At 42.2% G+C, this 12,469-nt stretch overlaps 1 protein-coding gene across 2 annotated transcripts; it reads right to left on the reverse strand.

Annotated features, from left to right (window-relative positions):
• Nucleotides 1-215: 215 nt before the first annotated feature.
• LOC106660081 (venom dipeptidyl peptidase 4) lies at nucleotides 216-7,244 on the reverse strand. 2 transcript variants are annotated; one of them, XM_014382916.2, is made up of 11 exons: nucleotides 6,933-7,244; nucleotides 5,719-5,967; nucleotides 4,637-4,711; nucleotides 4,502-4,554; nucleotides 4,217-4,407; nucleotides 3,944-4,113; nucleotides 3,142-3,242; nucleotides 2,287-3,057; nucleotides 2,007-2,201; nucleotides 1,733-1,893; nucleotides 216-1,627 (listed from the first exon to the last, which is right to left on the reverse strand). In XM_014382916.2, exons 1-11 carry the CDS (start codon nucleotides 6,945-6,947, stop codon nucleotides 1,305-1,307), a joined length of 2,304 nt encoding a protein of 767 aa, XP_014238402.1. In that variant the 5' UTR covers nucleotides 6,948-7,244; the 3' UTR covers nucleotides 216-1,304. The 2 variants fall into 2 exon arrangements, with proteins under 2 accessions (XP_014238402.1, XP_014238401.1); XM_014382915.2 differs by lacking the exon at nucleotides 6,933-7,244 and adding an exon at nucleotides 6,150-6,341.
• Nucleotides 7,245-12,469: the final 5,225 nt, after the last annotated feature.

Below are 12,469 nucleotides of genomic sequence, written 5' to 3' on the forward strand. Positions count from 1 at the left end.
CTAACTTTGACGTCGACGACACTGACTAATGGCTTACTTAATCGCTGAGCTTTATCGAAGAGTTGCCCACTGCGTTGACTTTCTCTCTCACGAGTATACGTTTAGCCATCATAACGTATATAGCTCCGCAAGCTCTAACGAGCTTTTTTCAATGTTAGTTTGGGGTAGATATAACAAATAAAGGCTGGTAGTCGACTTTTGAATTTTCAAAAAAAATTTTTTTCTTTTTATTTGAAAATTGGTTCGGATGAAAAATGTGTCACTCCTGCACTCGAGATATTTTACGTTACGGCCTCAGCACAGCTATATAGCAACGCGTATATGAAAACTGTTGAAAAATTCAAGACGAAGATGATGATCTCGTATATAACGGCGGTGCTACGCGCGGAAAATATATAGTCGATAATATTCGCGATCCAAAATGCAGTTATTACAATAGCATGATGCGCCTGAGAGAACTCCTCCTCCCTGCTTGGGTGCCTGCCTGCCTGCCTCCCTCCCTTGCTGCTGCTGCGTGCATGCACCCTACATATTACACGGGCTTTCAACTTTGTTTTAAAAGTTTATTTCAAGTTTAAGCTTGGCATGCCTTACATACATACGTACAGGCGTGTATATACTGCAAGGCTACACACATATATACAGTATACACACATAGCAACAGTGCCTTCGAGCACGCCCTAACAGAAATTCAGAACAAAAAAGTTTAAATTAGTTCGTATAACGCTGTACGACGTTATTATATACGTATAGGTACCAACGTAGCACACGCGCGAGCGCATCTCGACGCGAAACGAGTACATCGCGCGCGAGCGGCAAGCAAAACGCCGCCGCTTCTGCTCCTTCTTTGTATCGCGTGGGGCATATTATAATAAGTGCATGCGTAAACTCGGTTACGACGGCATGCGAAACTTTTGTGTGTAGAGGTGTGTGCTCGCACGGGCATATAACAGTAATTTGAATAGAGAGAGAGAGAGAGAGAGAGAGAGAGCGCGAGAAGAAAAGCTTCGAGTGCCAAGCATGTGTGCGCGAGCAAAAGTGCAGAAATGACATTGGACCAGTTTTTTCCTTCTTTTTTCTTTTTCGACGATATAAATGTCGCAATCGCATATACGCGGAAAATCCAGCATTAATATCGTCGCACTAACACACCGGCACATATAATACATATTTCATTATAATATACACGCGATTCAGTCTCTAAAAAAAAGCTCGTCGTTGTTATCGTTATAAACACTCGGTTAAATTTCTTAAATATTTATACATTTTTTTTACAATTAAATCTCGGGGATAAATTTTTTATTTCAATTGACTTTGGTCGCCTCGTAGCCCAAGCAGTTGCCCCAGAATCGGTCCATCGTGTGATAGAGATGCCTGAGCAGGTGGCTGAGCGCGTGCGCCTCGTCCGGATAGCTGACCTGCTCGAACATGATGTCGTTCTCCTCGAGGCTGCGCGCCAGCGCCATCGACTGCTGATAGTGCACGTTGTCGTCGCCCGTGCCGTGCACCAGCAGGAACTTCTTGTTGCGCATTCGCTCGACGCGCTTCATCACCGAGCTATCCTCGTAGCCCTGCAGATTGTCCTCTTTCGTCGGTAGACCCATGAATCTCTCCGTGTAGATCGAATCTGCGAATTGCACAGTCCGTTATATTGTATACACATTCGATACCGAAAAATTGGAATTTCAATATCCGAGCTTAGCTAGATGGAAAAAGGTTCGTATATATGTACCGTAATAAATCCAATTGGTGACCGGCGCCACGGCAATTCCGCATTTGAAGACGTTGCCGGTGTCCTTTGTGAGTATGCTGGCGGTCGAGAAGCCGCCGTAGCTCCAACCCCAGATGGCCGTTCTCTTGCTGTCGATCCAGTCGAACTTTTGCTGCAACTTCCTGTAGAACGAGATTAAATTAGCTGTGCGGTTCAGCTTGACGTTCGGCGAACGAAAAAATGAGCGAAAAAAAGACGAAAGGCAGAGAGATTCTGTATCGATCATCCGACGTACCGTGTGACATTAATTTGATCCTCGAGCTCGGCGGAGCCAAGGCGACGGTAAACCGCGTAGAGCATCTCTGTGCCCTTGTTCGAGCTGCCTCTGCCGTCTATCCAGGCGTAAATGACGCGTCGACTGGTGGTCATGTACGTCTCGAAGCCGACGGAGAAGATATCATTGATCCTTTGGCTGTTGGGACCGGCGTACCTGTGAGAAAATGACCCAATATTGCTTCAACATGTTTCGGCAGAATAAAAATAGAAAATTATCGTATTTATGGAGAGATACCGACACATTGACCAACATGGGATACTTGTTGCTGGCGTCAAAATCAGGTGGTAGCAGCAGTCTGACTTTAGCGTTGAAACCGGCCGACTCGACGTACAAGTCCTTGACCCTGGGCGCGAGACGCTTGGAGATCATGTCGCGCACCAGCCGATTGGCCGACCACGTGTGCAGCTCCTTACGCTCGTAATCGAAGATTCTCGTGGTAGCCGGATCCGGACCCAAGCACGACAGAGCGTAGTGCGAAAAGTCCGTGGAAAAGGACACGGACACGTAGGTGCAATTGTTGCCCTCGGGAGTCTCGATGGTGCAGGATATGCAGAGCGGTGCCGGATCGGAGTCGCGTGGCTTCGACAGACTAACCTCGTACAGGTGCTTCTGCGACGGTTCGTTCGGGGGACTGGCCGTGAAGTAGACGACTCGCTTGAGATCGTTGACGCCGTGCACGGCCTGGACCCACATGTTACCGGGCGTCAGGTCCTCCTCACCATCCCAGACGCCGTCGAGCAGGCGGTAGCGCAGCAAGTGGCCGAACGAGCCAAGCCTGTCGCTCTCCGCGCCGGGCCGCGTGGCGAGCACGAGCAGATGGTCCTTGTCGAGGATCGGCGCCTGCTGAGCGAACAGCACCCAGCCGTGGGGCACCTTCTCGGCGTCCAGCGGTGACCACTGGCCGTTCAGCGAGTAAATGCCCAGATTCGAGACGTTCTGGACGCGATTGGTCCATCGCGCGATCAGCCGATTGTTGTCCAGCCATCTCACCGCGTTCAGGATTGCCTCCCTGTGCACAATGAAATAACTCGTAAAAATTTCGATTGAAAGATCGGAAAATTGATCAAATTCACCGTATACTGTGAAAACTTACGATCCGACAACTTTTACGGGCGTTGGCAGCGGCTTCAGCGTAGAGCCATGATCCGACAGATCGATCAGATTCAAAGTCACGTCAGGATTAGTGGCGCCTGCCTGTAATAATTGAATAATACAGTGCAAATTACATAATTAAAAATTATGTAATTCAAATTATCCCATAATTCGAAGTAAGAATATATTCGAAGTAATTAATATAGATTGTTATGAATATTTTCTAAAATGTAAGTAATTCTCTTCTTTATTAAACGGTACTTGAGTATAGCGGTTATAACCGCTAGATGGCGCGTGGCCGAATTCTCTAAAATCACAAGAGAAGAAGCAAAGCTCTAGTATACGTAAAGTCAATTCGTGATGAAAATTCATTCTCTAGTGCTATTCAATCTATCCATATTTATTATGAGAGAAAGAATAAAAAAGAAGCAAGCAGCAACTGTTTTATCTCTGTGCAAGTATAAGTACTATTATAACTGTAGACTTGGCATCGGTATGTATAGAAAAAAAAATTGCAGTAGCGCCTAGCGCGCGAGCAAACTTTTATGCTTCGTTAAAATTGCTGTAGAAAAGTATACTCGGGCGTCCACTCGCGGAAGATCGTTATGACGCTCGTCGTCGAGTTAAAAAGCTCTAAAAGAGCATTTAAAAGATATTGAGGGTACCGTTTTAAATTTCTTTTTTTTACTAATGCATGTAAGGATCACTTTAAATAAGAGGGGAGTGAAAGAAGTAAAAGAAAAACTTATAAAAATCAAGTAGAGCTCGACAATATCGTTAACGCTTTCTGATGCTTATTTTACCTTGGGATAGCGAAACTTATCCTCGGTGGGGTATTGATTTTTCAAATCGCCGGGATTGCCGTATCGCAAGATCACGGCTTCAGGCACTTGCGTATCGTTAAAGGTGGCGAAAGCGAGATACTCGCCGTTTGGCGCGAACCACAGTGTCTTGTCGCTGCCGAAAACTTCCTCTGTTGAAAAAAAAAAGAAATGTCAATCGATTTTGATCGATGATCATTTGTAATTTTATAATTACGTTAATGTGAAAAAACACTTTATTGCAATCCGCAGTACCTTCGTAAACCCAGTCGGGCACGCCATTGTAAATCTCCTGTAATTGACCGTCAAAAGTGACTCGGCGTGTTTCCCACTTGCTTATTCGTTGATAGTAGATATCGTTCTTGAGCACGTAGGCGAGCGAGCTGCCCACTGGCGCCCAAATGGCCGTCGACAGGAGCTGCCCATTGGCCAGTGGCTTCTTCGTTCTGCATTTAATCGATCGCGATTCACGATTACCAATCTCGTATCTTGTAATATATGTAAAACGAAGCGTATTATAAGGAAATCTGTGTAACTCACTTGTTATGAAGGTCGTAGACGTGGTAGATGCTTAAAGACGAATGCCTGTAAACCTACCGAAAGCAAATCGTTGATCAATTATTGAATATTGCAAGTTTTTTACATAAAATAAATGATTTTGCATGAAACACTTACACTTTCACTAATGTTGCGAATCAGCACATAATTTTTGTCAGGCGATAAAATGAACCTGAAATTTCCTACAGCGTCCTGCGAGGAAAAACGAAAATAAATCGGTTGAAAGCGGTATTTTTACAATAAATCGTTATAATAATTTTTATTCTAATTGATTCATCGCGTCGATGAAACGAGTAACCTGTGCGATTTTCGCAGTTTCCGAGATTGTTGTCCGAAGAAAATGTTTCTTTTTTCAGTAGAAACAAAATTAAATTAACGAGCTCTGTTAACAAGAAAATTTGAAGCTTTGGTACGAATTTTTATACTTTTTTGATAGTATAGCTCGAATTGAACTATCCAATCATTTAAAAAAATTTTTTTACCGACCAACATATACATTATGCGAAACATAATATTCAAACTTCATTTATGTATGGGCTAGACCACTTTTTACAGCTTCTGCTAATTTTGTAATTTGGTATGATGTATAAACTCATAGTAAAAATCGAATTCCCAAAATTTGAGTCTCTACCTCTCTGATTTTAGGGATATTTACTTATTAATATAATTGCCAAGAGTAAATAGTTAGTTTGAAAATTCATCTTTTGGCTCAACACGTTTGACGCGATAAGTCCCATATACACGTCGTATATTGTAGTATACCGAGCGAGGTAACGATATTCGGCCACGGACAAACTTTGGCGCACAAATCATCGAAACGAGCGCAGACAATGTTTCCGCCCTTACTCCCATTTTCTTCTCTTTTTTATACCTTCTCTCTCGTTCGCGAATGGAGAGATGAAGAGAGAAAGAGATGGAAAAAGGCCTGCGCGTACGCGTTTTGGCAGCAAAACTATCTTCGTGCCAAAGCGTAGATTTTTGCGAAATTGCGATTGCTCCATTTTTTTCCTGCGCGCGAGTTGTTTGGCTGCTGCTGCAGCGACTGCATAGCAATCGCAGCTGACATTACACATAGAAAACGAGCTCTCGTAGCCTCATGTGCGAAAGTGAAACGAGTTAGTTTTTTTTTGTAACTCATGCCTTTCGCGAATTTACGATCGTTTAAGTGCTTATACTGCAAAAATACGCAAATAACTCACGAAAATCTTGTCGGACGCGATCTCCTCCGTTGTCTTGCTCGCCACATCGTACTTGAGCAGTCTCTCGTCGACCCGATAGAATATCTCCGTCTCGGATATCCACGTGCCGTTGAAGCCCTCGCCACTGAAGGAAGTGGCGATCACTTCGTCGAGCGCGTACGGTCTTTTGCTGGGTTTCGGGGTTGTGCCATGATCGGTCGATCGACCGTACACTAGCGACAATGTCACTATTAGGCACAATAGGATGATCTGCAAATACATCATACGATTATTGCATACGAGTCAGATTAGTCGATTTATAGTGTACATTATATATGCGGACCAAGAGATCGTTTCTGACCGATCGTCCGCGCGCGCGTTGGCCTATCTTTTTTTTATTTTGCGCTCTCGAATTATATAAATATCATATATTATTTACGGTTTGAATGTACCACACTGATTGAAGCGAGAATCACTTGAAGCCTGTTTTTTTTTAACCACGGCCAATTTATTCGTAGGGTCATCTCGACGGGTATTATACGATTGATCCAAACACCGCAATTTTATCAATACGATTGTATTTTCAATTAAATATTCATAGTGAAATTGAACGTGACAATTAAACAAGATCTTTTTTATTTTCCGTTCACGTGCGAGAATGCAGTGATCGTTGCTAAAATAAATCCGAACTGTCACATATACGTATCTTATCTTTCGCTCTCAAACGAGCCTTATCAATTGGCAATATAAAGCCCGCGATGATAAACGTATTAATGAGAATTAGGTAACTTTTATTTATAATTATAAACATGTATTCATCGTAATTGCAAATAACATTTGATTGAGCCATAGTCCTTGTGCCTAATAAAAAAATTGCAATCACACTTTCTGCTCGATGCGTCGAATGAATGGTAAAAATTAAAAATCAAAAATAATAAAAAAAAATATTTCGAATAACGCAATCGATTAAAAGTTAATCGCCAATTTCAGAGCGACGTAATTATACGAGGCACTTGGAAAATTATTACGATGCACTCTGCGCGAGTCACGCAAAAGTACAGCTTTTTTATTGTACACATTTGGGTAATCAATCACATTGCGGCGCTCGGATTGCCTTAACGTTATTTTTTATTTGCGAGCATGAAAATACAATTTTCTTTTATCCGATCTAAAAGCACGTCGAATGGAAAAATATATTGAAAAAAAATGCGTAACGCAAGTAAATAAATATATACCTCTCGGGCAAGCATAGCTGCGTTGCGTGCGATGGTCTCGTCGCGGTGAATCTCGACGGGCAACTATGTGTACGCGCGCGGCTAGTCTATATCTAAAACAGGAGGAGAGACGGTTCGACTGCACTCGAAACGGCTCTCTGCACCGACTGGTTATTCCTTGCGTGTTTTTTTCTTTTCTTTCTTCTTTTTTTTCTTTTTCTGTTTTTTTTACCGATTTGTCGCGGGCACTCGGCTATATATACCCGAAAGATCGAATGGTCGAGCCGCGTGTATATACATACAGAAGTCGTCTTTCATGTATACATTACACACTGCGAAGTCATTACGAGGCAGTAGTCCGTATAAGTGTATTTAGCATCATCGGCGCTCGTGACCACTTTTTTATAACGTCTTATATACGCGCGGGCGATTGTCTATAACGTTTACGTAAGTACGGCGACGACGACCGATTCGAAACCCCCCTACCTCTCGTTCGCTTGCCCATATACGTCAAATAATCTGCTTTCCTTATTTTCTCTCGTCATTGACATCCCCCGAATGAAAATATTTTTCACGCTAATCACCCACCAAAATGTCTATTATCGATATAAACCAAGCCTTTGACACATGTCATTTTTACGATAACGAGCTATCTTCTCCACGGGTAGGATGGTCTTATACCGACTCTTTAGCAGTTTTGTTTTCAAAATCATGCCCGTCTGTATACAGATATGAGATCTTGTTATGAATTTCGGCGCTATCGTCGAGACAATGACTCTTTGCGATGAATTAATTCGCGCTGTAACGTCGAACGAACTCGAAGAAATGCGTGGTCGATAGCATCTCTCTCGAGCCGATTCGAGGAGCGCATTTAACTTTCTGTACGTGCGCTGCGCCAATAAACAACTGAGACTGTCGACCGGAGTGAAAGACCGTCCGCGTATATGGTGTACTAATACAGATAGAGAAGTCGCTACAGCGCAAATTTATGCACGAGCTGTGATTGTTACAAAACAATTACTGCGTGCACTCCGATCAACGGCCCATAAGCTCCCTGACTCGAATACAGTAGCTGTATATAGTGTATGCGCGTAATCGTGCGTGCAAATCGTTGCGTGCAGCTGCAACTCGACTCCCTCGCCAGCGCGCCGAGCTCATTTTTCAATCTTTATCAGCGCGCGGCTACATGAGAGCAGAGATAATAAATAAAGTGCGTATGCTAATCCGACTCACAATATTATATTTTATGAGTGCAAAGTCATTATTATTATATAAGTCGAGTTTGCTATACTTTGACCGGTTAAATCTGCCATACGAGTTTGCCAATTCAGACGCATCGTCGGTATTGTTTTGTTATTCTCGCAAGAAAGAGAAACATATCGGGCTGTTTGATTAAAATCGTGCTACAATCAAAGACGATTGTAACGAGATAATATAATATGTACAAAATATTACTCATTGCGAGCAGTTTGCTAACATTTCGAAATCGGCCCATCTTCGTTGCCTTATATGCACGCTCGCGACATCTACTGCTTCGAGTTCTAGTCATCTTTATTCAAGAATAAGAAGAAAGTGAGGCAGTTTTCTTCTTTATCGCTAACATAGTACGGTATATGTGTGGAGCTCTGGCAAAACACGCAATATTCTACAGTGATAACGTACGGACTCGCAACGTGACTTTGACAGTTCGGGCACGTGTAAACTTATAAGCGTAACTCTCATCAAACCGGCAGTATATATCCACACCGCATTCGATGACTAAAATTATCAAAAGTATTATGCATTAAATCCGATGAAAAAAATTATCAAAAAGGAACAATTATAAGCGAAGGATTTATTTTTCTCTTGAGAAAAAAAGACTCCGTTGGTGACTACTAGCGGTGATGGTTGAACTATCAAAGGAAGTATAGAGTCACTTCGATTTCCAACGACTACAAGCCATTATTATTTTTCTGATTATGAATGAGTTTCAATTATTGAATGTAAATTTTGATTTCTCAACACTCATCGTCAGCTTTCCGGAAATTCTATTAAAAATTCTTGACGTTTATATAAAAATTAGATCACAAACTACAACCACTGTTCAGCGTCAAAGTAAATTTCATACGAACGAACGCCTACTCTATAAAGGTTATCGTGCAAAATTACATACAATGTCGTTATGGTAATATTCGTGATTATGATCTTTACATTCATTCACAAATCTATTTTTTACTCTCGGCTCGAATTCACAGGTCTTGTAACGAGAATAGAGACATAGAAACGATTCAAATTATCATTATCATTGTACTTGGTAAACGCATTCATGCAGTGAAGACGCGTTGTAACTCAGTTGCAAGCTCGCAAGTTCATCAACATGGAGAGAGACAAAGTATGGCTTGTACGTGTGTGTATGTGCGTTGCGAAAAGCAAAGATATAAGCTTTCTCTCTCTATATCTTTCTGTACAGAACCGCGTGAAACTTCTATAAATAACGATACTCGGCACTCGCACGATATATATGACGCTGCGAGTATATAATTTCATGCGTCCGCGCTGTAGCGAACATTTTGATTAAGTACCTTTTCTGTTCACTCAACCACGTCGAGCTTAATCCTCCCTCAATCCCTCTCCTACTCCCTTTCACTCAAAAAAGAGAGAGAGAGACGGAGACTCCATTATGATTCGTATACAAGGGAAATTTTGAATGAATGCAAATTTATGTAAGCTCTCTTTCTCTCTCACTCTGTATGCTGAGTATGTGGCACGTACGTGTGCAACATATACATATATATACCGATGCTTGCACGTAGCTCGAGAAAGAAAACATTATCAACTCGGCTTGAACTTTATTCCGAATGCTTTCTCCTCTCTCGAGCTTGCGTCCCGCGAATCAAATGAAATTTTCAATTTGCGTGTACGCACCGGTACAGGTACACGGAGAAAAGCAATTTGGAGGCTTTTCAAGATTAATTTTTACATTATACTTGCAAGCGTGTATGAGAGTCGTGTATTTCCGCAATGAATTGAGCGTGTTGACTCTCTCAAACTTTGTCATTTATGAAATTGTTTAAATTCGTTAGAATGGTAAAGATAAAGTGAAAAAATACGTTAAAGGGCTATTTCCTGAACAGCGAAAAAAAAACACAAAAATTAAAAAAAAGAGAAAAATATAAAGAACTTGTAGGCCATGTATGCACTCGATGTGCATAAACGTGCGAGCTTGCGGATCGAACGTGTCGCGTGCCGGTTTCATCGAGCACTCACGCGTCCTGGCAAGCGCATACGTACGTTACCATGGGCACCGAACAAGCTGCGCCGCTGGCACGCGAGCCATCAACGACGACGACGACTACGTCGACGAAGCTCTACCGCCTCTGCCCTCCTGCGAGGTACTCCTTCTTCGAGGCGAGTGTGTGCGGCGGCTTATACACTACGTATCGTGCGCGTCTTGCGGATCGACCCTCACGCGCGTACGTATCACATCGTATTATACATAGTGCACCGAGCGCGTCGCTATCAAGCTCGCTAAACAATTATAAACTCCGGAGTCGAGTATTATAGTGCTTGCATACATATAGGCGCTAATTGAGTCTTGACTGCGCTCTCTGCAATTTTGTGCGCCAGTTATAATAGAACGCCTGTTGCCACCGCGCGAGGATGCGTCAATCAACGACCGATCGTACTCGATGAAGCACACGAGTTTATACGCATAGTGCGATGAAACAAAATTGCATCAGCGCGTTGTTATAAATGCGTGGCGTGAAAATAGAGAAGAATGTCGAGACGTTTGTACAGAAGTTCCGAGCTGTCGCGGCCACTGACGGCCGTCAGCTCAGCCCGTCAGAAGTGTCCGTCGCAAAAGACCGTGTGCTGGACTGACCAGGTGGAAGAGGCGATGAGATCGAAGAAGCTTCACGATTACGAGAGGTTTCGGAACGAGCCGGAGAACAACAAACTGTGCGATCGTCGCTCCTTGGCTCGGATTTCGTACTCGGGCCTACCCTACTACGGACCGGCTACTTACGGCAGCTCCTTTGACTTCTCGCCTTGTGGGTATAGCAGCATTATTGTACAGAAAAATATAAATATTTTGAATCACACTGCACGATTTATTGCTCGCTTTTCACACAACACAAGGAGCTTTTTTAATGAAAAACACTATAAAGTATGACATTGTTTCTAAATTAATGTTAACTTTAACTGTGCATTCGTATCACAGTAATCGTTCCTTTTGGCGACTCTTTTTTTCACATGAGGTCATTATCGTCATCATAATTGGTACATGTATCTATCTCATTATTCGCAATGCTTTTACACCAAGCGCACTCTAATTGGGTGAATTATATCAATTGATTAATCATATGCTTTAACAATTAGATGGCATGCGTCATTATTATACATTATATAAAAATGATTTTAATAATTACTTGAATATTTTCCCAAAAAATTTGGCAAAAGGGGGTAGACGAATCATTCCAAGACTTCGCAGCTATTATCGTGTTTGATTTTTTTTCTTGGTTTTTTTACTTGATTTTTTGTTTTGAATCTATATCTAAAATTCGCCACGAACGTTATGTTCTGTGAGCGAATCAGGTTCTCTGTACGCGGACAAAGTCCATTTGTAAGAAGATCACAGCCCTCGGTGGGGTAATCACAGGTTTAGCCTGATGTGTAGACGTCGTTCAATGACGAAATCGTTTCGATATTCGTCAATGTTCGTATCCGTCTTGATGTTAATTTTTCACACGACACGCGTTGTTAATAGCACACGAACACTGGTTAGTTTACACGATGTTAATTGATATAGAAAAATAAACACGCTTTTTTCTTCGTATAAACATATGAAAATATATATTTTGGATGGAATGTTTAGTTATAATAGCCCCGAAATGATGCAACGGTCCGCTACCCCGAAGTGTTGATGGAACGATTGTTTATATATACGAATCGAAGGACATTTTCCGGCGCTTGCGGGAAGTCAGCGTTCCGCTTATTTCTGGGAATGTAACGTGACTTTACTCTTTACGAATCGATCTGTGCATGGCACAAAACATTCTGCATCACCTATATTGAATATCATATACCCAGATAATCCATAAAAAATATAAGGACGTCTAAAAGTTGATTTTGACTAATCTCAAATTGAAAAGCCATCTAGACGCGTAATTGTATACTTTCGATAATTTCGATCACCATTTGTAAACGTATTTGTCAGACATACATTATCCATAATTGACCTAAACATTTTATTCTTTATTCTTGAGCGTAATCAAGTAAGATAAAAGATGGAAGATGAGCTAGAAGTCGAAACCTGCGTCTAAGCACGTTGCACGCATGAAGCTTCGACTAAATGCAGTTGAGTGATGTACGTTGTAGCTCTCGCGTGCCCTACAGAGTCTCGCTTGCCGCTCTGATTTTTTTTTTCATACAAAACACTATAAAATGACATAGATTCTAAATTAACGCCAACTCGACGAGCCGCGCGTTTGTAAGACGATATTCGTCCCCGAAAGCTCTCGAATGCAGACAGAACGCACACCTCTTTGTAATTGATAACAGCAGCTGAAAAGCGAGCC

Source organism: Trichogramma pretiosum, unplaced genomic scaffold (genome assembly GCF_000599845.2).
Source record: "Trichogramma pretiosum strain Unisexual culture from Peru unplaced genomic scaffold, Tpre_2.0 scaffold29, whole genome shotgun sequence".
Classification (NCBI taxonomy): Eukaryota; Metazoa; Arthropoda; class Insecta; order Hymenoptera; family Trichogrammatidae; genus Trichogramma; species Trichogramma pretiosum.

Coding starts and splice junctions, on each gene's coding strand:
- LOC106660081 (XM_014382915.2), bottom strand. CDS start 6,221: ATGACCCTACGAATAAATTGGCCGTGGTTAAAAAAAAACAGGCTTCAA. Junction 4,114..4,216: donor GCCCGACTGGGTTTACGAAG/GTACTGCGGATT, acceptor TTTTTTCAACAG/AGGAAGTTTTCGGCAGCGAC. Junction 3,058..3,141: donor CCCGTAAAAGTTGTCGGATC/GTAAGTTTTCAC, acceptor CATTGTGCACAG/GGAGGCAATCCTGAACGCGG.